Source organism: Vicugna pacos, chromosome 8, assembly GCF_048564905.1.
Source record: "Vicugna pacos chromosome 8, VicPac4, whole genome shotgun sequence".
NCBI lineage: Eukaryota > Metazoa > Chordata > Mammalia > Artiodactyla > Camelidae > Vicugna > Vicugna pacos.
The window spans coordinates 34,154,355-34,179,902 of NC_132994.1; the positions used below are offsets into that span (position 1 = coordinate 34,154,355).

At 45.8% G+C, this 25,548-nt stretch overlaps 1 protein-coding gene and 2 long non-coding RNA genes across 9 annotated transcripts in view; 1 reads left to right on the top strand and 2 right to left on the bottom strand.

Moving 5' to 3' along the window:
* The window catches only part of ARMC2 (armadillo repeat containing 2), a 95,124-nt gene that overhangs the window by 66,029 nt on the left and 3,547 nt on the right, over positions 1-25,548 (top strand). For 4 of the 7 annotated variants that reach the window (XM_072965679.1, XM_031680167.2, XM_072965678.1 and 1 more), the window contains 5 exons: positions 10,137-10,455; positions 19,646-19,768; positions 20,228-20,341; positions 22,111-22,243; positions 22,595-22,755. In XM_072965679.1, coding sequence (XP_072821780.1) covers positions 10,137-10,455; positions 19,646-19,768; positions 20,228-20,341; positions 22,111-22,243; positions 22,595-22,755 — 850 coding nt within the window. Of the gene's footprint in view, positions 1-10,136; positions 10,456-19,645; positions 19,769-20,227; positions 20,342-22,110; positions 22,244-22,574; positions 22,756-25,548 lie in introns of those variants that run through there. The other 3 variants (XM_072965680.1, XM_072965681.1, XM_072965682.1) reach the window with 3 other exon arrangements.
* Positions 10,100-19,598, bottom strand: LOC140697683 (uncharacterized). Its single transcript, XR_012074896.1, has 4 exons — positions 18,783-19,598; positions 16,007-16,075; positions 14,419-14,490; positions 10,100-10,626 (listed from the first exon to the last, which is right to left on the bottom strand). It is a non-coding gene; the product is annotated as an uncharacterized lncRNA (long non-coding RNA).
* On the bottom strand, positions 10,975-13,393 carry LOC140697682 (uncharacterized). Its single transcript, XR_012074895.1, has 2 exons — positions 13,037-13,393; positions 10,975-11,186 (listed from the first exon to the last, which is right to left on the bottom strand). It is a non-coding gene; the product is annotated as an uncharacterized lncRNA (long non-coding RNA).

Here is a 25,548-nt window from a genome sequence, read left to right on the forward strand (position 1 = left end):
GGTTATCATTTGTGTAGCTGCTTCACCCACTGTTGGGATTTCCTAAGGACACAGGCCTTGTCTTGATAAACCTGAGGTGATGCTTGGCATAATGGACTCATGATAAGTGCTCAAAGCATGAGTTTTGAGTATGTGAAATGCTTTGGAATCCGTCAAGTATTATACAGTATTTCTTCTAGTCCTTTAGCACTTCTTCCTTAAATATTTACTTTCTTCTTCCTGCTTTGGAGGAGGAAATAATAATAATTTTTCTCACTTTTTTTTTTTAAATTGGTGGACTGCCATAACAACAGCAAAACAAAAATGATGGACCTTAAATGACTTCAGCACAGCATCCTAGCAGAGCATTCCTGTTCCCCTTGGCCCAGGTGGGCAGTATGATGTGATTCGTTTTTCCTCTTTGCCTAGAGATTAAAGTAATTTCCAGAAACCCCACATCATATGCTGATGTGAGTGTATTAATCTATAGGGGCTCAAACTTTGCTACACCTGAGGCTTACTTGGGTGTTGAGGCTTTGAACTGATCTCTGAAACATACATACATCAGTCCTCCAGCAATTTTAAAAGGGAATTATTACTTCCTAGAATTATGTTTTTTTTCAGCTCTAGGAAATGTTTCTCCAAGACTAACTTGGGTTGTAGACACATGCGTACTTCGGAAGTTCTATGATCTCTTCATGTACATAGCTGTCACCCAGTGATTAAACAATCAGAAAGAGTCTATAGACCTTATCTTTGTTCTCAGAGGTTAGTGTTGCCTTTGTCTTAAAAGTCTGAGGACTACATTGGCAATCAGCCGAGATTTCATTTTTCTAGGACTCATTTTTAAATTAAATCTTGTTATGGCTAACTGTATTTTTGAAGAACACAGGAACAAAAATCTCAAAAAAAAAAAAGGAAAGGAAAAGAAAAGAAAAAGAAAAACTCTCTTTAGTAATAAATGAACTGTCACCTACACACACCTCTTTCAGTGATTTTTATCAGTCAGGTGAGGAGGTTGGCAGGAATCTGTGGCCAGCTGCTTCCAGAGTTCACTGGGGAGGCGAGGGAATCCTGCTTGGAATCAGCTAGCACCAGAGCTGGGTGCTCGGACAAGTAGAGTATTTCCTCCCCCATCTGATGTTGTTTTCCATTCAAGGGGAAAAAAGGAAAAGAAATTGTGTGACAAAATGTCAAAAGTAAAAAATTTTCCCTTTTTTTTTTACATTATTCATATTCATCTCTTTTCAAGGTTAAAGTCTGACTTCAGCAAATGAGAATGGGTGTTTTTTAATGTCCTTAATCTGTCCCTATTAAGTCAGTTGATAGTGAAGTGTTAAGGGGGAGGGGAATTTTCATGTTTATTTTCTACACATTGGTGTTGTGAGAATTATTTACAAGGAACATGGATTCATATTATTTTTAAACATGATATCTAAACAGATAGTGGGTGTTAAGGTAGTAAGATTTCTAATTTTCTCTTGATTTGAATCAGTGGGTCCTAAACTTGGGGATCTTTAAAAGTGCATGTTCTCAGGCCCCACCCTGGGAAATTCTGATTCAGGTCTGGGATGGGGCCCCAGGACCTGGTTTTAAGTTTCCTCAGGTAATTCCAGTGAAGAACAGGTTTGGGAACCTGTGGTATAAATTACTAAGATGGTTCCTTAGAACAATTTTTTTTTCCCCAGGACTGACAGCGGAGGGTTTTCTACAAAACCTCAAGAGGTTTTTAAAGTGATTAATTAAAGCAGCCACACAGGGTCAGTCTTTTGCTACAGACATGTGGCAGAAAGTGAATCTCCCTCACAAAGTAGGAACCAAATTGGCAAGACATGCCAGGTGTCGGTGTTGCTTTCCCCAGAAAGTGATGATAGCCACATATCCTGTGCCAACAGCAGGGAGCACTTCCTTAGCCAGAGAAAATGAGATGGGTCCTTTGACCCTTCCAGGAACTTCCTCTGCCAGACTTGTGTCAAAACAAGTCACCGTGAGACCAAACCCAGTTTGATAACACAGCCATCGCACGGATTGGGCTTCAGGCCCTGGTCGGAGTGGGCCACTCAGGAGAGGTGAGCACAGGGCCTCCTCCCACAGGGCCCTGGGGACCCTTGAACTGGCACCTGGTGGGAGGGCTCCATAACTTCAGTTGGCGAGACGAGCCATGAGTGAGTGATTCATTTGCTAGTGAAACAACTACCAAATTTTTTTGTTAAAAAATCACGAAATTTTCCTGCAGATGCCCTGCTTCAAGAAAGGTCGGTATATACCCATATCTAAACTTTGTAAGTTTGCAGCAGATAAACTTGAGGGAGAGTCATTCATTTAAAATAATAGCCAGTTTGGTTTGCTCCACCTCTCTCTGCACATGGCCCTTCGGTGACATGGGCTTGTAGGAATATGATGGTTGTGGTCTAAGCCAAGGGTTTCTAGTGCAAAGTGGTCTCAGAGAAAAGGAATCCATTCCTCTCAGCTCTCAAAAAGGACTTCCTCAGGGAGAACAAGGGAAACGTCTTTGGCTCATGCATGTCTGTGAGGTTGATTTGTCCAAGATCCACTCTCCAGCTAGTCACTCCCAGTTCCCATACACACAAAAACTGAGAGTGAAACACAACACTTCAGTCAGCTGCGTGCAGTTTGAAAGCCAAATTTTAGCATTAGGTGAAGTATCTATTTAAAATGCTGACCAAAATTCAGTTAAATGACAAGCTTCATTTAAGAAGTATGCACATATTGTATGCTTTCTGGTGTAAACTGCATTTGATACAAACCAAATGTGCGCACAGATGGGCCTGGTGTCGGAGGCAGGAGCAGGGTCCGTTGTGAAGCAGAGCCTGCCTCAGGAGGTGCCTCTGACGTCAGTGTTGCCACATTTAGCATCTCAGTAAACTACATTTGAGTGTGTTTTTTGGAAGAACATGAAGGGATTTTCCCCCGTTTCTTCTGTAAATACCAACTGAGCAGGACATCTGGTAAAATGCCTCAAATAAGATGTACAAGACTGGCAATATATTGCAAAGGTCACAGTCCAAAAAGAATAACCTTTGTCTACATTTCCATCACTTGTGTCCATCAAATAGCTGTCTATCTAACCCTCTCCACTTTCAAATATTGTCAATTTCTTGGTTTTTTAAAAACAGAACTTCCAGATGCAGGGTAGTCACCAGAGCCTCGGAGAACTCCGTCTGGGAATCCCCTGATGTGTCCTTGCTTGTGCTGCTTTTAAAGTCCTGCGTCTCTCATTCCATTTAGACCTCTTTCAGGCACACGGCTGTCTTCAGCCTTGTGAACGCTGTCTGATTTGGAGTGCTCAGGCATCGCGGTGTCAAAAACAAGACCTGGAATGTCTGGAGACTGTGGGCTGAAAGCAAAAACATCTGCCCCCTTTCGAGCTGTTCGTCTCCAATACAACCACAGCCGTGCAGCCGGCCAGCGCTAACGTGACCTCTCTCTCGCCTCCATCCTCTCTGGGGCAGCGAGGATTGGTTAGGGAGGCGCCTCCACCCCTTCCCCTGGCGCCTTTATATGGCGACTTGGCTCCCGCTCGCCCTCTGCCTCCTGCCTGGTAGGAGCGTGCCTGTGGCTCTCTTCCCAGCCCCTCTGCAGGCACATTCCCAGTGGGTGCCGCGAGCATTTGGCTGAGCTCGCTCCTATTTTTCAGCCTTGGCCTTGGTGTGCACCCCTGACCGCGCGGGCGGCATGATAAGCCCTGAGCTTGTTCATTCTTTTCAGCTCCTGCTGCTTTGCCCTTGTGGAACTGGCTCTTGCCCCCACTCAGCACAGAACCCAAATGCCTGATTTATGTCTGCTGACTTAAAAAAGAACGGAGCGCTGTGAAATTCTAGCGTCTCCCTGGTGCTTTTGAATGATAGCCGCGTTCGGAAGCAGTGGGCGCAGTCACTGATTGCTGACGGAATGGATAGCTGGAGGGAGGCATCAAGTATAATCTCTTCTGGTTTTTGAATGATTTTCTACTTAGATTCTGGTTTTGAGTCTCCAGTATCTCAGATTTTTCCATTTTGTCGGGCTCAGCACTTTGACAAACTGTTGACCCACTTTCAGTAGCCCAGGGTTAATTAGTATTTATGTAGCAGTGCAGTTGTGTCTTCCCAACTGGTAAAATTTATCTGTTCTTCAGGCCACCTATAAGCTCAATTAATGTTGGTGTTTTGTTTGAGGCTGGGAAGTCGGGTAAATGTTGCAAATTGCAAATCCTAATTCAGCTCTCAGAACCAGACTACATGAGAAGTTTCTGACCAAAATTTCAACAGGGCATTTTCATGAATTTAATTTTTTGGCTAAGAGAGGGTTCTGATTTTTTTGTTTGTTTGTTTATGGTCCAATATCAATCATCTTGCTTACAGATTTGGATTTGAACTTATAAACTTTACCTGTCTGTTGGAAGAGGTTGTATAATGTCATCTCTAAATGTATCTTTCATAATGAGATTGGGAACATATGTGATAAGTCTTTTTTTTTTTAGGGTTTTTTGGTTTTTGTTTATTTATTTGGGGGGGGGATAATTAAGTTTATTTATTTATTTAATGGAGGTACTGGAGGTTGAATCCAGGACCTTGTGCATGCTAAGCACAGCATTCTACCAGTAGGCTATATCCTCCCCTCCCCTGATTTTTTTTTTTGCATTCATTTTTAAATTATTTTTTGTTTATTTTTTAGTGGGGGAGAGGTAATTAGGTTTGTTTATTTATTTTTTACTGGAGATACTGAGAATTGAACCCAGGACCTGGTGCATGCTAAGCATGTGCTCTGCCAGTGAGCTACACTCTCCCCCAGCCCTCCCCTGATTTTAAACACACTTACAACCCTTTCAATTTCAACCCATTTTTTGAATATCTTTCTAAAATGTTTTCCTTGACTTAGGATAAGTAGTCCTCTCCTAAGGAAGTTATGGAGTCTGCTGAACAGAGTTGACTCTTTCTGTGACAGCTTGATACGGTTCCTTCCTGATGGTCAACATTCTGCACATGGTTATTTTAAGGCACGACATGGTAGGAAGGGTGTGGGAGGCAGGGAGGAATGCGTTCCCACTGGTTGACTGTGGGTGGGGAATAAGGTGAGGTAATGCAGAAGTGGTCGCACAAGGCCAGATGGTACATTAGATGCTGGCTTTGGCATTTAATAGGCATAGGATGTTTTTGAGCAAGAGGATGATGTAAGAGCTGTGCTTCAAGAAGTGGTGTTAATCTTGGTCACCAAGGGAAGAGCCTGTCAGGGTCTCTGACAAGATTGTCTACAGCCGGGTTGCCCAGAGTGGGTGTGGGAAGGAGGGGGTCAGAGAGATTGAGCTGACAGACTGGAGGGAACTGGTGACTGCTGAGGGAAGTAAGATTGGGAGGAGTCAAGGATGCCTCAGGGGCTGAATCTAGGGGGAAGCTGAGTGTCATGGGAATGAGGAGGTGGGCTGTGGTGGTTTTGGAATCCAGTTGTAAGTAGCACAGTGATTGGCCAAATCCTGCCTCTTCCCTTCACCAGTGTTGGACTCTGGGGCCATTGAGCCTCTTGAAGCTTCAGTTTCCACATCTCTGAGCAGGGGGACATCTCCTTCATTGACTTTAGGCCAGTCTCTCTCATGTGGAAAGTAACATTCAACACAGCTGCTGCCACCGTTGGAACTTGCCAGAGACCACTCTGTTCAGCAGTGTCCTGTTCCTTGTTTTGTCCTAGTCAGAGTAATTTTATTTATAGGCATGTGGAGCTCAATCAGATTGAGTAACGTGCTGACTCGCGAGGGCACAACATATGCTAAACCAAAGAGAACATCCCACCGGCTACGCCTGGAACGTGCAGCTGAGGTCAGGCTCCGTACAGTAGGTGTCCCTGCTTGTCTGAGCTCTGGTTGGCCAGAGCTGTTGCTAGGCTGATTCTGTTTTAAGCAAAATTAGAAAGCTGATATGAACTGGTTATACTAGACTCCCTTCTTTAAAAAAAAAGTTCTCTTTCCTGATTCATCTTCATTTTGCAGTTTCAAAACTGTGTAGTTGTAGTGTGAATATGCAACTTTGTGCTAAATTTAATAAAAATACTATAAAAGTACAGCTTTGATTTATAGGTGGTCCTTAGATATTATCTAAGAATACAGGAAAGACTGTACCTCAAAGGAAAATTGCAAGTTGATGAAATCACTTTCTGTTATGGCATTGGTGGTCTCTACAAATCTATGATTTGGGCCTTTGTCAAATTTTTCAAATCTGTGTAGGACTTTAATTAAATGGTGTTTTGTAGACTTGAGGTGGATTGGGCTGTGGAGCAATAAGCAACCTCCCCTAATGCCATCCAGTGCAGGGCGCTGCGCAGCGCAGAGGCCGCCCGTGCGGAGCTCAGGAGCTGCGCAAAGCCCTCTTGCTCAGCCTCCTCCTTCAGGATTCCAAATGAGTCCAGACAAGCACTGGCATGGGAGGAAGGAAACACCACCTCTGCCAACCTCCTGTGAGCCTGCTGCTCTTCTTGCCTATTCATGTTCCTTCAATTCTCAGAGAATGTATTTGAGAAATGGTGGGGGGCGGGGAACGGAGGTGGGGAAGATGCCTTAGCCAACCCTGAGGAAGAGGACAGAAACAGCACACATAGCAGTTGCTGGAAGTTTGGTGCTGCAGACGGCACAATCTGCCAGCCCATTTGTTGATTCTGCATGCCATCCTTCAGTTGGCACCATCGTTGCCAGAAACCACCCCCTCCTTTTTCCATCTGCAGGCAGGGAGGGAGGTATTGCGGCAGCGTTCACTCTTCCTGTCCTAAAGCCTAGAGTTTCTTCTTCCAACATTAGGCTTAATCACCTGTGCCATGTTAGGACCCACAGAGATATTGGAATCAAAGAATTTTAGAAGTGGAAGGGGCCTGAGGGAATTTTTCAAACAAGAAAAGCAGCACCCAATCTTCCCAGATTCCACCACATATGACAGTGGATAGAAGTCATTTGAATGTTGAAGAATGAGAATCTTTGAGGATACCTGCTTTTACCTATAGCCAGGGATCTGGTCTAAATACTCCTGGCAAATCAGCAGTGATGACGGGAAGTAGTGCAGGGCGAGAGATGCCTTCTGAGTAAGACCAACCGGAAAAACAAACATCGGAGGTGGAGGTGAAGCATCAGGGCTAGGAAGAGGGCGAAGGGAGAAAAAAATAGTCGGGCATCTTTCAGAAGATGGCAGTGACATTTTAGAAGGTAAATTGATTAGTCCTGGTAATGATTTAGCTAGCAGAATATAACTACTTACTATATTCTGTAAGAAGTCATTTAAAAGCACTAATAATGTCTTCCCTGTCTTGCTTAGTGTGTTTTTGTGGAAATGGGAGAAGAGCACAATCCAGGGAACACCGTGAGGTCCAAAAACGTAACTGCTATCCAAGGTGTGAGGGAGGTGACTCTCTGGATTGTGGAGACTGGGAATGCTTTCTTCAGATTAAAGAACTGCAGATTATCACTTGCAGAGAATCTGTTACTTTGTATATTGAGGTGCATGGAACAATGCCTGGTGTATCATTAGCATGATATATGAGTTGCTGCTACTACTACTTGTAGTAATAGTGATTATTATAATTTTCAGAGCTAGGACTAGTGTAGTGTATCTTTAATCAGAAATCATTTATCAGAGTTTATGTGAAAAGCTCATCTTCCTCAATTTAGAAGATACAATGGAGTGTTTTCCCTTCAAGGAGTGTAATTCTCAGAAACAACCTCTGTCCTGGTTGGATAATGGTCTGCTTTGCTGTTGGGTGTGGCCAGGGTGAACGCATGCTTTCCTTCCAGAGCCCAGGGAGGAGCCTGCACCATCAGGAATTCCATGACACAACCACTGGTTTCATGTGAAATCAGATGGGAGTTTTATAAGGAAACCGTGTGTGCTTGGTTTAGATTTAGGGCCTCCAGGCTTCAGCCTCTCTAGGGAACCCTCTGGTGATCAGACACAAACACAGTGACCCCAGGCCCCAAAGGGGACTGTCCCAGGGACTCTCTCTCAAGACATACTTCTTTACCCCCTGCCAAACCACCTGTCCTCCCTCTCCATACCCACTTTTATTAGTTTTTCAAGGTTGAACTCAAATTCATTGTCATAACTTTGCTGACAACACCCCCCCACCCCAGCCCCATGTTCACTGAGTGTCCTCTTATCTAAACTCCTCTAAGACCACTGGGACTTTCCCACATAGTTGAATGCTACTAACATTTTATCGATAGTGCTAGAAAAGGGTTCAGAACAATGTCTGAATCATCACTCACTACAATTTGTGCTTTATCTGTTATGTCTCCTTTAATCTCACACAGTACTTCCCCCATTTTACAGATGAGTTAATCGAGGTACAGAGTGGCTAAGGGAAGTCACAAGTATGACACCAGGCTGCCTGGCTCTCTGATCCCCTTGGGTGTCTAGTTTCTTCCTTAGCCCTCTCAATCTTTGTTCTTCCCCCCATGCCTTCACCTTGTCTTCTTAAATAGATTCTGAGCTCTTGAGAGCATCTGGCCTCAGACATGTTTGTGTGCATGTATTCCCTGGGACCCCAGGATGCAGAAATTCTCCAAAGACTGGCATTCCAGTTGGGGTTGGGGGAGGAGTGGGGTCCCTGGCTGGACCACTGGGCCAGCTGTGATTGGTTGCCTGTTGAGCTGGGGCTTTTCCTGGTATCAACTCTCTCCTGGGCCAGCGCCAGCTTTTGTTGTCATGTTAGGCTCCGTCCTTTCTTAATGTTGGCAAATGATTCCCAGCTGCACAAGCAGCAGCCTGGCTGCTTCTGCACCAGGGCCAGGGAAAACGTTTTCAAGAACAAGCAGGAACAAGTTGGCATTGGCAGAGCCGACCCAGGCAAATCCAAGCGTCTTGTCCTTTGTCCCAGATCCTCCAGCTCTCTCTGGGCCACACACAGCGGTGCTGTCCCCACCCCCCAGGTCCCACCTGGACCTGGCTCCCCTAGGAAACCGGCCCAGCCCTTTGCCCTTTGTCCTGGTTCCTTAAGGCAGCTGATAAGTACAGATCTGATAAGGCTGGTTTATTGGAATCTCTTCTAGTGATATATTTGCATTTAAAAGGGGATAATTCCTTTACTGCTCTGAAAGAAGGCGAGGCAAGGGAGGAGATCATTAAGTGATAGACCATGTGGGAGGCAAGGATACAGGAAGGACTCCAGGTCTGGGTAATCTTGGGTTCAAATCCTGACTCCACCCCTCACTGGCTGTAACCAGGGCAGCTTCTCTGAGCCTGTTTATAAAACAGCGCAGCACCTGCACCATGAGTATTAACACCCTGGCCAGTTGTAGCCCCTCAGTATGTGTTCCTTTAACAACCAAACTCTTATGTTGGCCAGTTGTTAGCAAATTAAGAACATAATTGTTTATGTTTCTTGTTCAGCTATAAAGTGTTCTCACCTTGGGATTTTTTGTTTATTCATAGTGAAATACGGCTTATAAACAGAAAAGTGAATGAAACACATATGCACCATTTAGCAAATAGTAATAAAAGGTTGAGAAAGACAAGTACTGCTTTATAGGGGTGTATGTATGTATCAGTGATTCTCAGCCCGGGGCGATTTTGTCCCCAGGGGACATTGAACGTTTTTGGTTGTGGCATCTGGAGGAGTGGTACTGGCATTTTTGGTACTGGCACCTAGTAGGAGCAGTCAGGAATGCCACTGAACATAGATAGCCCCCAGTCAGTAGTGCCCATGCAGAGAAAGCCTGCTGTAACACAAGCTGATTAGCCATCTTGGATGAAAAACATCCTGGTTCTAGAAACAATGCTTCAGCAGAAGGTGAACTTTAAGGAAAAAATTTGGACGCTCAAGAAACCTGTTAGTGTCAAGACCTAGATTTATACGACGTATGGTTAGTAATGTCACCCTGCTCAACTAATTGTTCTCTTTAAAAAAACAAAAAAAAGCCAGCCAGAATTTCAGTTGAAGGATCTGAAGTTAGTAGACCTTGCTAACAGCATCAATTAGTTTGTATTCTTTCATTATTGCCAGATGCTTTTAATCTCTTCTGTCACACTGTACCAATCTTGGGAATCAAATACTGTACAAGTTAGTAGAAGCCAGAAGTGCTTCATTTTACAATTAATTACATTGTGAGTTAATTAAATACTGTCCTCTTCACAACAACTCTCCCAGCACCTTTGCACTTGTAACTCTTTGTCTTTAATTTATTGCAGGATTTAGTGGTTCGTATTGTTTTTATTCTTGGCAACCTGACAGCGAAAAATAACCAGGCACGTGAGCAATTTTGCAGAGAGAAAGGGAGCTTCCCAACTCTGCTGTCATTATTCCACACGTTCTACGAGCTGGATCTGCATTCCAGGAAGCGCGTGGAGGAAGGAGACGATCGGCCCCCGGCGCGGAGGCCGCCGGCCCAGGCGGAGGACGTGCTCATCAAGCTGACCCGGGTGCTCGCCAACCTGGCCATCCACCCGCGCGTGGGCCCGGCCATCGCCGCCCACCCGCGCATAGTGGGCCTGCTCCTCGCCACGCTGGGTAAGAAGCGCGGCTGCCCAGCGGCTGCGAGTCCCCGGCGGAGCGGCAGGGGGCAGGGGGCAGGGGGCCGGGGCGAGGGGGCTGCTTCCGTGCCAGGAGGGTTTTAGTAGTACAGTCCCCTCACTTTAAGGAGCCTTCTTAGCTGTGAAGGGAAATTCCTTCTGTTGAGAACTGCCTCGAAAGTAATCCAGATTGTAAAAAGAAAGAAAAAAAAGTAATATAGTGATACAAATTATTACTAAAACCCACGAAACTGTAAAGTTTAAAGAGTGAATTTTATGGTATGTGAATTAAATCTCAATTTAAAAAAAGCGTACCAATCAAATCATCAAAAATTGGCCAAACTAATCACAGAGTTTTAAATTCCAAATTTGTCCTGGGTTAGTCCACATGATTAAAGTCTATTTACCTTTTTTCAGCTTCTACATTACCCATAATTATAGCCCCTCGTCATTCAGGTCCCATCTTTTCCCCTGTGTTAGTCAGTTGGAGCTGCCCTAACAAAATACTGCAGACTGGGAGGCTTAAACACCTGAAGTTTATTACTCCCGGCTCTGGAGGCTGAAGTCCACGATCCGAATGCCAGCTGATTCTGTTCTGGTGAGAGCGCTCTTCCTGGCTCGCAGGTGGCTGCATTCTCACTAAGTCTTCATGCGGCTTTTCCTCAGTGTGTGCATATGCGCTTGTGCACACAGGGAGAGAGAATGCTCTTTCTCTTAAGACCACCAATCCTGTCAGATACAGAGTCTACCCTTATGACTCCATGTAAAACTTTACCTTCTAAAAGCCCTGTCTCCAAAAACATCCCATTAGGGGTTAGGGCTTCAACATATGAATTTGGCAGAGGGTTCACAATTCTACCCCTGGCCTCCAAAATTCATGTCCTTCTCACATGCAAAATACATTCATTCCATCCCAACAGTCCCAAAAGTTTTAATTCATTCCAGCATCAACTCTAAAATCTAAAGTCCAAAATCTCTTAAACATCATCTAAATCAGGTATTGTGAGTCTCAAAATATGATACAACCTGAGGAAAAATTCCTCTCCTGCTCGGACCTGTGAAACCAGACAAGTTACATGCAAAACCAACAACAGGGCAGGCATAGGACAGGCATTCCCATTCCAAAGGAGAGAAATGGGGAGAAAGGAAAGTGTGACAGCGGGTCCCGAGCAAGTCCTAAACCAAGTCAGATGAATTCCATCAGATCTTAAGGCTTGAGAACAACCCTCTGTGGTTAGATTGGGCCACTGGGCTTTGCAGAGAGGCCTTGCGAGGCTTTGAGGTGAAGGCTGGTCTGGGTCTGGGCTGTTGGAACTGAGGCTGTGGCCCTGGGGTCATCTTCTTTACTTGAAGAATAGTGCATATTTGCAGCCAAATGGCTCTACACCCTGTCCTGTCAAGTCCGAGGAGTCTGACAGCCTCCCTTCATTTGGTCCTGTCTCCGTCCCCTTCAGTTCGAACTGGCAGTTTCTGCTGTTATAACCCTCTGAACTCCTCACCGAGTGATGGTTCGATCACATCCTTGGTCTTCTCCAGCACTTGCTTTCTCATGTCTTGCAATGTGGACAGGCTGAGAATTTTCCGAATCTACAAGTACTAGTTCCCTTTGCTTAACAGTTCCTTCTTCAACCCCTCTCTCTCCTCATGCGATACTACAAGCAGTCAGGAGGAGCCAAGTCCCTCTTTAAACACTTTGCTTAGAAATCTCAACTGAATATCCAATATTATTGCTCACAAGTTCGACCTTCCACAAAACACCAAAACACAAACAGTTCAACCTGAGTTCTGTCACTTTATGACAATGATCACCTTTCTTGCAGTTTCTAATCACCTGTTTCTCCTTTCCGTCCAAGACTTTGCCAGAATGGCCTTCAGTGTCCATCTTTCTAACAACATTGTATTCGTGGTTATGTGTATGTTCTCTAAGAAGATGAAAGCTTTCTCTCCAGCTCTCTCTTGTCTTTGAGCCTTTGCCAAATTCACCTTTAACGTCTGTATTTCCAGCAAGCACCTCAGAACTCCTCAATCCTCTACCTATTCCCCAGTTCCAAAGCTGCCTCCACACTTGTATGTGGAGGTCTTTCGGGTATTTGTTACAGCTGCACCCCATGTCTAGGTACCCAAGTCTGTCTTAGTCTGCTTGGGATGCCATAGCAAAATAACATAGGCTAGGTGACTTAAACGACAGAGATTTATTCTCTTATACTTCTGGAGACAAGAAGTCTGAGATCAGGGTTCTAGCATGGTTGGTTCTGGTGAGGCCTCTCCTCCCAGCTTATAGACAGCTGCCTTCTCTCTCTCTTGCTCTTCTTCTAATGCCACCAATCCTATCGAAGAAGGGCTCCACCCTTACAATCTCATCTGACTCTAATTATCTCCCCAAAGCCCTGTCTCCAAATACAGGCCCTTCACGGGTTGAGGGCTTCAATATATGAAGTTGGGGTTGGGAGAGACACAACTCGGTCCATAGTGACACCCTTCCACTTCTTAGACCTTGTCATTTCCTGTGGGCACCTCTGCCTACCAGTGTGCAAGGAAATTAACTGCCATCTAGAGTGATCTGCTTAACCACTACTTACCTGACTTGGAAAGACTTTATGTTGTAGAGGAAACCTTAATGCCTGAAGAAAAGAAGGTTTAGGGTTAATCCTTGAGCTTTGCCCTTTTGCTCTTCATTTCTTGAGTCCTCACTGCATAATCAGTCCCATGCTGTGTGTTAAAAGATGTTTGTCTTAGTCTGCTCAGGCTGCCATAACAAAATACCACAGATGAGGAGGCTTAAAAAGCAGAAATCTATTTCTCACAATTCTATAGGCTGGAAGTCCAAGGTCAAGGTGCCAGCAGGATTGGTGTCTGATGAGGACCTTCTTTCTGGCTTGCAGATAGCCATCTTCTTGCTGTGTCCTCACATGGTGCAGTGAGAACTCTGGTGTCTCCTCAAGGTCTTATAAGGGCACCAGCCCATCAGGTGAGGGCCCCACCCTTATGACCTTATATAACATTTATCACCTCACAGGCCCTGCCTCCAAATATAGTCATGTTGGGGGATTAGAGCTTCAACACATGAACTTGGAGGGGCACACAAACACTCAGTACATTGCAGGCTTTTAAAAAGTGTAGGTTGGTATCTGCTTTTAAGGAACTCAGGGTATGTGGTGGAAGAATATCAGGTGTATAGACAAGGAGTGTTTGAAAAGTGCCAGCAACAAGGTGTCCACAGAACATGGAGGCTGAGGGGACAGAGCCACGGAGCCCAGCTCTTGGTGCATGAGAGTGTAAGTGACACTGCCTTACCTTGTCATGGAGCTGTGTAGATTATTTCCATTTTATTTTATTTTTATTGTGGTATAATTGACCTACAACACTATGTTAGTTCCAGGTGCACAGCATAGTGATTGGATATTTCTTTATGTTCCAAAATGATCACCACTGGAGCCATGCAATTTAAAAAGCACTCTCACATTCGTTACCCCACAGCAGAGGTGTGAGTAGGTGGTTGTCATTTTAACCATTTTACCAAGGAGGAAACAGGCTCAGCAAGATGAAGTGACTTTCAGAGGTCACAAAGTTAGTAAGTGGCAGGGTCGCTATACATGTTGCCGGTCTTAAGAAAGGATTCTTAAATTCTGACTGAGGTCTGTCCCCATGGCTTATCGCTTCCACTTGATAACTCGAAAACCTACACATTTAGCCTTGAACTCTCTGCCAAGCTGCTGACTGCACATTAAACCATCTGTGTGAATCTGCATGTAGTTTCTCCAGAAATGCAGCTTCTCTAACAGCCTGAAATCTTTGGGTGCTTGGACTATAATATCTCCCTGTCTCCTGATGATCCTCAGGCATCTGGAGGCCCCATCCTTCTCCACCCAGAAGTCAGGGCTCCAGCTGCCTCAGAAGCAGCTGTGGGGCTCGTCACAATACTCTTTCCAGTTTCTGGGTCATACCCAGAAACAGGCTTTACCTGCTGGATGGGTTTAGGGTCTTGAAATACGGATTTCAACTCCTCTTCTGCCCCCAGGTGATTCTTCTGCCCCTGAAATATTGAGACCCATGCTGAGGGAACTGCCTTTAGCCTCTCTGGCTAGTGAGGAGCCGGCAGGAGCCTGAAACCCCTCAAATGAGTGCTCATCTGTTGGTGGGCTCAGTTTCCTTACCTGGCTAGCTGCCTGGAAAGAGCCTGAGGACCTGACCACAGACACCTGGCCTGGGGACACATCACCGCAGATAGTCAAGTTAAGAAATAAAGCTCTACACATTTCATTCTCCTGCAATTATTAATATTTACATCTGAAATGAGGAAATCCCTGGCCTTATACATATTTTATGAGTTAGAAATTACATTTCTACCTATGAGCTAAACGTACAGTGAATAATTTGTGTTTGACTTCTAAGAAAGTGATGCTTTGGAGGCAGGAGAAAGATGCTGAGAAGCAGATTTGGCCAGAGCTAAAGGAGTTAGCCAAGAGGGCCCAGTTAGAGTCCCCAGGAGGCTCAGAGCCTGTCCCCAACCATGCCTCCATCACCAAGTCTTCTGGGAGGGTAGGTGCTCTGCCTCAGTCACTGGGGGAGTCCCATGTGAGGTCTCCAGTGCATCTCCTTGAGGTTACTGGCACTCGGGAGCAGCCTACTTTCTTCTGACCTAAGGTGATCCTTGAAACTGGAGCTCAGCGCTGTCTGAGGTTAAGCCCAAGTGAAGAAACCCTTCTCTCTAGCCTGCCATGCCCAGGCAGTTGTTTGGGCAAGCAGGAGGATCCTTTGTTCTATCTCCTGAATGATTTGACCTCCCACGAAAAGCTTCTGGAGGGTAAAAGTCATCCCAATGGAGGCTCAAATGCCTCCACTTTCCCCTTGGCAGCTCAGCTGCAGGGATGAATGTTCTGAGCCCTAGGCAGTCCCCCTCAGCTGATCTCTGCTGGTTCCCTCCTGGTGTCTCTGCATCAGTGTGGGATGGCGATCAGATTCCAGGAGGAGGGAGCTGATCTTCAGAGCTGGTCTCTTTCTGACAGGCCTGGTAGTGGTAGTGGAAGGCAAGCCAGGGCCAGACTTGGTTCTGACTGTAGAAAGGATCCCGCCCACCCTCTGGAATGGTGGCGCCCACCAACCTGAGGGCGCAGCAGCTGCTGCCCTGTTAATCCTCGGCACTGAGCACTGCCCCCCAACCTGATGCCTTCACTGCGCTGCACTGTCCCCTAGTCACTGGGGAGAGGCGTCCCTTGGGACCTCTGCCTCCACCTCTCCCCAGCCACGCTCCCCTCACAGAGGAGTTGCTTATACCCTAGGACACCCCTCTAGAGACCAGTTTCGTTGCTGGGGGTCTTTTAAAATAAAAAATATTTCTAATAAGGACGAGCCTTCTCAGCAAGCCCCCAGATTCAGAGATTAGCTGCCTTAGTGAAAGCTCCAAGTTCCAGGTTCTCTTACACCCATGAGTCAGCTACAAAGGTCTGTGTGGGTCTCTCAGGCTCCTTGGAGGCAAATTATTGCCCCAGCCAGCTCTAACAGCACTCAGCAAGATGCTAGGGAAAGCAGGATGGTAGAGTCAGACCAACCTGGATTCAGATGTCTGCTCCTTGAAGTCAGGCAAGGTGTTTAACTTCTCTGAGCCTCAGTGTTCTCATCTGGGATGAGAAAGGGAATATTAGGAGGCTCACGGACTGAACTGTATTCCCCGCAGTTCATGGGTTGAAACCCTCTCAGTGTGTTGGAATTTGGAGATGGAGCCTTTCAGAAACAATTAGGTTTAGATGAGCATAGAGAGGAGGCAGCCACCCACAAACCAGGAAGAGCCCTCACCAGAACCCAAACGTGCTGGCTCCCTGAGCTTGGACTTTTAGCTTCCAGAACTGTTAAATAATTTCCTGTTGTTTAAGCCACTCAGTCAGCCTGAGCTGACTGAGACTGATGCATCTTGATGGTATTAATTATTGTGGGTTTAAATGCTTGTAAGTGCATTTAAAACATGATTAATAATTAACTGTTTGGGGTTAGATGTGTGTAAAGTGCTCGGTGCTGTTCATGAGAGACGTGTGGTAGTGACGAGTGTGTCCCCCCAGCCCCAGACACCAGCTGCTACTCCTGCTGCCAAACATGAGGTCTTGCGGGGGCGGTGACATGTAAGAGCCACCCTTCTCTTCCGGGCGAGCTAATGAATTCTCCCATCAAGGCAAGAGAAAAAGCAGATCCTTAGACACTACCCCAAGATCTATTGTTGTCAGTTCCGGGACAGAGGAAACTGGGCTGAGCATCCTCCTTGCTAAGTGTTAGGTATTCACCTGAGCCCTTCTCTGGAAGGCATGGCGTTTGATGGCCTTTCTGTTCATTTAACAAACGTTTATTTAGCACCTACAGTATGCTACGCATTCTCTAACCCTTTACGAGTATTAACGCATTTAAACTCCGTAACAACTCCATAATGTAGGTGTAGTTATCATCCCCCTTGGAGGACAAGGAAACTGAGGCCTGAGCAGGTCGAATGACTTGAACAAGGTCATATAGCCAGCAGGTAGAAGATCAGGATTCCAGCTCGAGTCATGGCTACACTAGTGAGAGCATGTTGGTGGGGGGGTCCTGTGTCCTTTCTTTTATGTTGTCTCCCTCAAAAAACAACTGGGATCCTTTCACAGATCTCCTGGAAACCTGAGCAACTGGGATATTTCCTTGCTGTAGAATCCATACCGAAGTCCATAATTCAGTTCTTTATTCCCTTCCCAGGTGTTTAAACTAAAACAGGCAATTAGGGTATTTATTCTTTCTTTCTCCAAGTATTCATTGAGTGCCTACGAGGTCCCGGCCCCCACAGCTGCTGTGCATGGAGGGACCACTAGCTGAAGGGCAAGTATGTGTTTTCTGCAGTGTAGCAAATGACTGAATTTCTCTTTAGATAGAGTAAGCTATCAAAAGGTCATTCTCTTTAATGAAAAGGAGACCAAAAGGAGATAGAATTAAATCCGAGAATGTAAGAGCCAGCACAGTCCTGTTCAGCTCACAGGCTCCCTCTTTTCCCTGCGGAACTTTGGTTTCATGTAAGAGGTAAAAGGCACTTCTTTACTCAGAGAAAGGAAGGAACTTTTGCCATTTGCAACAACACAGATGGACCTAGAGAATATTATGCTTAGGTATGTCAGACAGAGAAAGACAATACTGTATGATTCCACTTATATGTGGGATCTAAAAAATAAAACAAACAAATGAATCTAACAGAACAGAAACAGGTTCACAGATATAGAGAACTAACTAGAGGTTACCGGTGGGGAAAGGGAAGGGAGAGGGGCAGGGTAGGGGTGGGGCATTAAGAGGTACAAACTACTATGTATAAAATAGATAAGCAACCGGGATATATTGTACAGCACAGGGAATATAGCCAATATTTTATAATAACTTTAAATGGAGTATAGTCTATAAAAATATTGAATCACTATGTTCTATATTTGCTGTAATATTGTGTATCAACCATACTTCAATTATAAAAAAGGTAAAAGAGGTAAAAGGCACTTCTTAACCAAAAAACCCAGGGGGCAAGTCAGGGCCCAAGAGATGCACAGGCACTGAGGTGACGTCCTCCCAGGCTGGGCAAGGGCGTCCCAGGCACGCGAAGGCTGAGGGCCAGGCGGAGAGGGGAGTGAATGTACTCCAGGCACTGGGGGGACGTGTGCAGGATCAGAGGTGAGAGCCAGAGGCTGCTATGGCTAGTTTAGTATAACCAGACTCCTGACGTTTCCTCTGCCTTCCAGACCCCTGTGTCCAACCTAATCTTATCAACTGTGGGCTCTTCAGAAGCCCCTCATGATATCTAAAGCCAAACTCGTGACCTTTCCCCCACCTGCACCCTCTTACAATGAATTCAGAGAGTGGAAATGCTGTCCATCCAGTGATATAATCCTGAAACCCAGAGATTATCCTGGGTGATTCCTCTGCCTCACCCCAGTCCAGTCTTCAGCACATACTGTCCAGTTTCCTCCCTAAATAGTTTTCCAGCATGGCCTCTCTGCTGCATCTCCATTACCCCAGCTCTTCTGTCACCTGAGATACCACAGGAGGCTCCTCCCTGGCATCCCTGCATCTGCCCTTCTCTGCACTGTGCCCTGAGTCACCAGGAGATGAGTCTGGAGACTGGAAGGCAGGGACAAAATGACCAAGAGTCTTGTGCACTCGGCTAAAGAGTTCATTCACTCACTCGTTATTGCCTTCAGAAACTATTCATTGAGCACCGCTACAAGCCAGACACTGTTCTAGGTGCCAGGAATGCAGTGATGAATAAAACAGAGAAGTCCCTAGTTCTCGTGGCGCTTACACCCTAGAGCTGGAAGACCGACATTAAGTACATACCAAGTCAGGGGGTCGCACGTGCTCCAGGGAAGATGACAGCAGGGAGGGGAGGTGAAGAGTGGTGGGTGCTGCTTTATGCAGGGCGGCCAAGGGAAGTATTCCAACAAGGTGAAGCTAAGCAGCAGCCTGAAGGACGTGAGGAGTGAGCCAGGGGGCTGGAGGAAGGGATATTCCAGCTGGGGGCCTAGCAGCACAAAGGTTCTCAGGCAGGATAGGGCTGACTTGCTCAGAAAGAGGAAGAAGGCCAGTGTGGTGGGTGTCGGGGGCCTGGGGGCTGGAGCAGCAGATGAGGCCAGAGAGGTAAGGACTAGGGCAGCCAGATCAGGCCTGTGGGCCAAGTGAGGTGGGTGGCACTGACTGACTTTTAAAGGATCACCACGCTGAGGACAGCCTCAGGGAGGCCACGGTGGACGAGGAGAAGCCAGTGAGGAGGTGAGAGGTGGACAAGGTGGTAGAGGAGGTGAGAAGCGGTCAGAGGCAGTGTTCACAGGAGTCATAGATGGATTGTGACCTAAGGGCCGTTGTGTTGGGAGGTGGAGGCCCGAGGGGAGCTCCGGGTCAGGGCAAACCCGAAGGGTTTAGAGCTAGCTCTGCTCTCAGTGTTGGCTCCTGGTACACAGGGCCTAGATCACCCGACTTTTCCAGACCCTGTGGCTGGAGGGCTTGAGCTTAGACTGTTCTAAACCCTGGCCAGGACTGGTCCCCTGCCTGTGGTGCATTTTCCTGCAGGAGGAGTCCTGGGAAGTGAAGCAGCCAACAATGCCCTGTACAGACCGGTCCCTGCCACTGCTGTTGCCGCAGTGAGGATGCTTGGTTCTGCCCTGCGGTGAGTCTCTGACACCCTTATCCTCACTCTGTTTCAGAATACAAGTCAATTGATGATTGTGAGGAGCTGGTGATCAATACTACAGCAACAATCAACAACTTATCTTACTACCAAGTGAAGAATTCCGTAATTCAAGACAAAAAGCTATATATTGCTGAATGTAAGGTTCAGGGTTGGGTTTGGGTACATGCATATTCATTTAAGGTTTTTGATTGTATCAGCTAAACACAGAACTGGAAGCATTTCTATTTTCTGATTTCTAATATCTGAGAGCCTGATTTAATTCCAAGAAATTAGAATATGGAGACAAGTTATTTTTTTCATTCTTGCTAAAATCCCTTATAGTTTGAATTTTATCATCATCTTTGATTTTTAAGTTATCAGTATTTAGCATGATCTTTGGTCCCTAATAGCCTCTATTTATTTGTTTGTTTTATGAGGGGGAGGTAATTAGGTTTATTTATTTATTTATATTTGAAGGCGGTACTGGGGATTGAACCCAGGACTTTGTGCATGCTAAGCATGCACTCTACCACTTGAGCTATACCCTCCCCCCTCTAATAGCCTTTAAATTAAAATTCAAATTCACTAATTTTGTTTCACTGGTCACCAAATCCAGTGCTTATAAAGCTTCTTGTGAGTAACAACATGGATGGAATCCTGGAGGCTATGCGCGTTTTTGGAAATCTCTCCCAGGACCATGACATCTGCGATTTCATTGTGCAGAAAAATGGTGAGTTCATGACCCTCACATTCATAAACAGGCACATCTTGCCAATAAACAGCTGAACGGGTTCACAGCTTGGGTCATGACAACGTGATACTTGTTTCTGCTTTGGGACAAGTGGTGCTTTACATTCTGTTCCGTCCATCCTAAGGCTCTCAGCTCAGGATGCCAGGATGGATCCAGGCTGGGTTCTCAGTGCTCCCTTCTCCCTCATGAGTGTCTTCTGAGTTCTGAGATGGGGTGTGTGTGTGTGTGTGTGTGTGTGTGTTTCAGGGAATTGAGTAATATGTACTCATCATTTCTGTTTGTGAGAATGGACTCAGGAGACATTGTCTTTCACATACTTGAATATCTATTACAACACTGCTTGTTATAGTGAGAAATGGAAACAACCTAAACGTCCATCAACAGGCAAGAGGATAAATACATTATGGTATATTCATGCAACCAAACTTCTATAGCAATTGAAATAAATGAACTAGAAGTTCATGTATCAATGTGCATCAAAATCAACCTCAGACATACACTATTGGAAAAGAAAAGCTAGTAATAGGAGAACATATATGGAATAATGCCATTAATGGAGTTTTAAAACCAGGAAAACAATCTTGGATATTGTTTATGTAATGTACTCATGTGGTAATGGAATAAGGTACAAATGTATTTGGAAATGATAAACTCCACATTTAAGACAAAGTGCCATTTGAATGGATGCCCCAAAATAAAACTGGATCTGTAATGTTCTATTTCTTAAACTGGGTAGCAGGTACACAAGAGTGTATACTAAAGATTACTCTTTGTGTGTCTCAAATATTTCATGTAAAAACAATAACTAAAAATACCTCATTATCCATGTTGGTCATAGAAAATTTAGATAATACAAATTTTTTTTAAAAAGCAGCAACAATCACCCATCATCTCACTACCCCAGAGATAACTGTTAACATTTTTAGTGGATGTTCTTTAGACTCTTAAAAACACACTTAGTTGTAAAAATAAAAACAAAAAAAACCAAAACAAAACAAGAAAATGTTTATTTGTGATGTAGCCTTTGCGAAGCTCACTGTCTGACCCATCAGGGAGTCAAAGTCAGCACGGGGTGGCCACCTCCCAGGTGTGCAGTTGAACAGAAGCACACACCTTATCCATTCTCCCCTAAGCCTCTGCCCAGTCTGTACTGGGAGGATGAGATACCAGGGCCGGCAGTTGCATTTCAAGGGGTAAGGAAAAACAGAGCTGGGAGCCTATCCTGATGTGAGCTGTCTCCCTGGAACTCCTGGGAGTCCTGCCTCACCATGAGCTAGTTTGCAGCAGTCTGAGCAAGTCTTCTCTTCCAAGCTGCAGCCCTGGAAGTGAAACTTCAGGAAAGATCTCAACTCAAGCCAGCTCCCCTCCCCCAGGGCTGGGTACTTATAGAAAATGGCTGCTGGAGCTTCAAAAGATGCACATCACCTGTGTAATTGGAAGCCTGTGGTTCCCTCCTTTCCACAGGTGGGGGCTTTCTTGCTGCCTGGGAGAGGGAGCTGACACCTGCGTCAGATACAGCAGTGTCTGGGGCCAATGGACCTGAGTCGGGAGCAGGTTGTGGAGGTGGATGTCAGTGAAGGCACTGCTGGGCTGTGGGTAAAGTCTTGGAAGGAGTGAGCTGAGTCCCCTTGCAGGGTTTCCAGCTTTGCAAGCTGCTCCCAGCTTAGTTTCCCCTTTGCCATTTGTGAAATAAGATACAGCTGAGCCCCTGAGCTTTACTGGTCTGCGTTTGTTCTCTGCCTTCCCAGTCCACAAATTCATGATTGCACTGCTGGATGCGAAGCATCAGGATATTTGCTTTTCTGCCTGTGGCGTTCTCCTAAACCTCACTGTGGATAAAGACAAGCGTGTCATCCTGAAAGAAGAAGGTGGCATTAAAAAGTAAGTTGCAAGGCATGGAGTCCTGACTCTGTCAGGATTCAGAGGACCTAGTTTTCTAGTGGAGCTTGGGCCCCCTCTTCATTCCTCCGGGACAGAGGTGTTTCAACTTCTAGAAGCGCCAAGCTAGGGCTAAAGAGGGCATTTAGGTTCCACTGGATGCTTAAAATAATTCAGAAGTAGGTTATTGCTACTTTGTAGCTACTTAAACTTGTAGACACGAAATTGTTTTTAATAACACTTAACTGTATTTAATGCACGTTAAATATCACAGATAGTTAATCATCACGTTAAAAATACAAAAGTGAAAGATTCTGCCCTAATAACTTCTCAGTTTGACTTTTATTAACTCAGGTTAGTGGATTGTTTAAGGGATTTTGGTCCTACTGATTGGCAGCTGGCCTGCTTGGTGTGCAAAACTTTGTGGAACTTCAGTGAAAATATCACCAGTGCTTCGTCATGTTTTGGAGTTGAGACCACTGATACACTCTTAGCCCTGCTGTCGTCATTTTTAGGTAAGATTCCTTTGACTCTGTGAGTTTTATCAGAATACTTTTTTTGTTTGTTTGTGTTTTTCTCTCTGAGTAAAGATTGGTAGGCGTTTGGGTGGCTATGTTTATGAAAGTAACAAGAGCATGTTAAAGATGGTTATAGTTTGGAGATATCTGGAAGAGGCTGAATGTTATTTACAGTGGGGACACAAGGACTTTTAACTTATTGTCATGGTTCCCCTCCCCTTTTTTTTGCATTTTTCTGTAGACTACGTAAATGGAAAATCTCAGCGTAAATGGATTGCAGTTGTTTAAAAAGTATTCAGACATTGTTGTAATCGAGAAAACACGACTGAAATCTACTCTAAATTAAGTCATGCTTTTAATGAACTTACACACTTTATTTAGCAGCTAAATTATGTAGGGGAAGGTCTGTGATACTGGCATTACAGCGGGGCTCTGCGTTGAAAGGTAGGAAATCTGTTGACACAAAGCAAAAGAAAGATGATAGTGTCTTACATTTTAAAAGTTTCTCTTTTTAGGATGATTTGTTTCATCCTGGGCTGGGTCTAACACTGATTTGGGTCAGTAAATGAGGTGAGGGTTTAATCCGTATTCCAAAATGAAGGAAACATCCCTCCCATTGCCCAGCACTGTGTGGGATCTGCAGGGCTGTGTGGAAAGGCTCAGTGTGACTCGGAGGCTGGGGGTTCAAATACTCACTCTCTTGGGTGGTGTGATTTGGCAAGAGAATCTCTCAGAACCTGTCCTTTCGTCTGTAAAATGGGGACGTGAGATCCCTGCCCAGCTGCAGGGGGTCAGGAGGATGGAACAAGCATCCTGAGAGCACACCGGGAAGGCTGGAAGGCTGTATAGCCAGGCAGTTCTGAGTTTGTCTTGCTTGGTCACGGACAAGGTTTTAACCTTGCGCTTAACCTCTGAACTTACATTTTCTCATCTCTAAGACAGGGATGACTGGTGTCCACTTTGCAGAGCTGTTTGCATGATAAATGAACAGACTCAACACCTGACACCCAGCACGTCCTCAAAAGAGGGTTGTGAAAGTGCTTGGTAAACTCTAAGCATTGTAGTATCATGTTACTAAACCTGAACTCAGAACTAGAAGCTATTTAAAAGAGTCATGTGTACTAAGTTGATGTGAAGTTTGCTTTTTCCCAGGTAAATACAATTTTGTGTAAGAGCAGGGGGAATGAGTGTGATTTTAAATCACTGAGCTTCACAGTCTGCTCTGTGGACGGTGAGTTTTCTCAGGTTGCCTGGAGCAAAAGCGTGCTCAATTTGCCTTAATTCAATTCTTAATGGTGGCAGAACATTGGAATCAGCTGTGGAATTTAAAAAAAACCACACACATGCGTCCTGGCCCTGGGCCCAGCAATTCTGATTCAGGCACTCTGGGGTAAGGCCCATTATCTGCATCATTAAAAAAAGTTCCACAGGTGAGTCTGCCCTTGAGCCAGCACTGAGAACCTGTGCTCTGGATGATGAAGGGGTTTAAGGGAAGGATGTCCAGAGCCTGTTGGACAGGCACTCAGGACCCGGAAGGTGGGTCCAGATAGAGCTAGCATCCCCGAACGGCCCCCTCAGGAGCAGGTATCATCTGCTCCATCCTGCTGGAGACCCAGCCCTGCTCCATTTCGGCTGTTGGGGAAAAGATCCTTTCTCCCCCTCCTTTCCTCTAGGCTCCTGCATGGTCGTGGCTTCAGCTGGCTCAAGGCTTCTTGCTGCACTCAGTGTATGGGATTCTGCGTCTCCTCTGTTGTTGGCACAACTTTCTGTCTGTCTCCGATTTGAGGAGAAGATGTGTGTTTGGTTCTGTGAGTTGCTCTCCTAGGGTGGAGGGCTTTTGTGTCTTAGGCAGCAGCTGCCTCCAGCACAGGCTGGCTGTGGCTTCCTTTGGGACCTAAGTCCGGGGCAGTCAACCACATAGGACAAGATGGTGTGGCCGTGTGGCACAAGGGAGGGCTTAGAAGTGGGGTGGGCATGGCTGGCTTCCAGCAGGGGATGGTGCACCTGGCGGGTACTTGGCAGTGGTGGACCTGTTCCCACCGCTCCCCTCCCTCAGCTTCCCCTCGAGCCAGGTTGGACTGCTTCTTCCCTAACCTTGCACCTCTGCTCGGGCGTATCCCTTACCTGCCTAGCCCAGTGCTGCCGGCCCTCGCAGGCCCTTCTGCTGAGCTTTGCAAACCCATAGTCTAGTCATAGGAAATCTGTACTCTTTATACAGCAATCAGTCACAAACTGTGGAACTTGTCCTGTATTATTTTTTCATAACTTTTATCTTATTTCCCCACTCCAACTGAGCTGCTCTAGGGTAAGGCTATTGCCTCGTGCAGACTAGGTTCTTGATAGATGCTTGTGGATTAACTGACAATAGTGGTACCTTTGCTTCAATGAACATTTATTCTGTCCTCATAAGATCTCTCTAAGGTCGTCAGCTAGGTGACAGATGAGGAAGGTAGGTCTAGGAGGGTTAAGTGGCTTGTCTAAGATCATATTGTAGCAAAGCAAGAACTTTTCATCAGAAAATAAACATCTAGCCCTGTGTTTTTCTGCTGTTCCACTACATAGGGCACCCTTACCCCTCCCCACTGTAGAAGGGGAATGTGGCGTGGGAAACAAAGTAAACAGCCCACTGGGGAACCACGTCACCAGCTTGGTGAGTCATAGAGTCCTCACATGGTCATGAGCCCCTTCTTGGGAACCATGAGGACTCCTGGCTCTTCTCTCCACAGTGTTGTCCCCAGACCCTTACTTATGCCAGGTTGTAGCTGTGTCTAGCCAGCAGGCAGCAGCAGG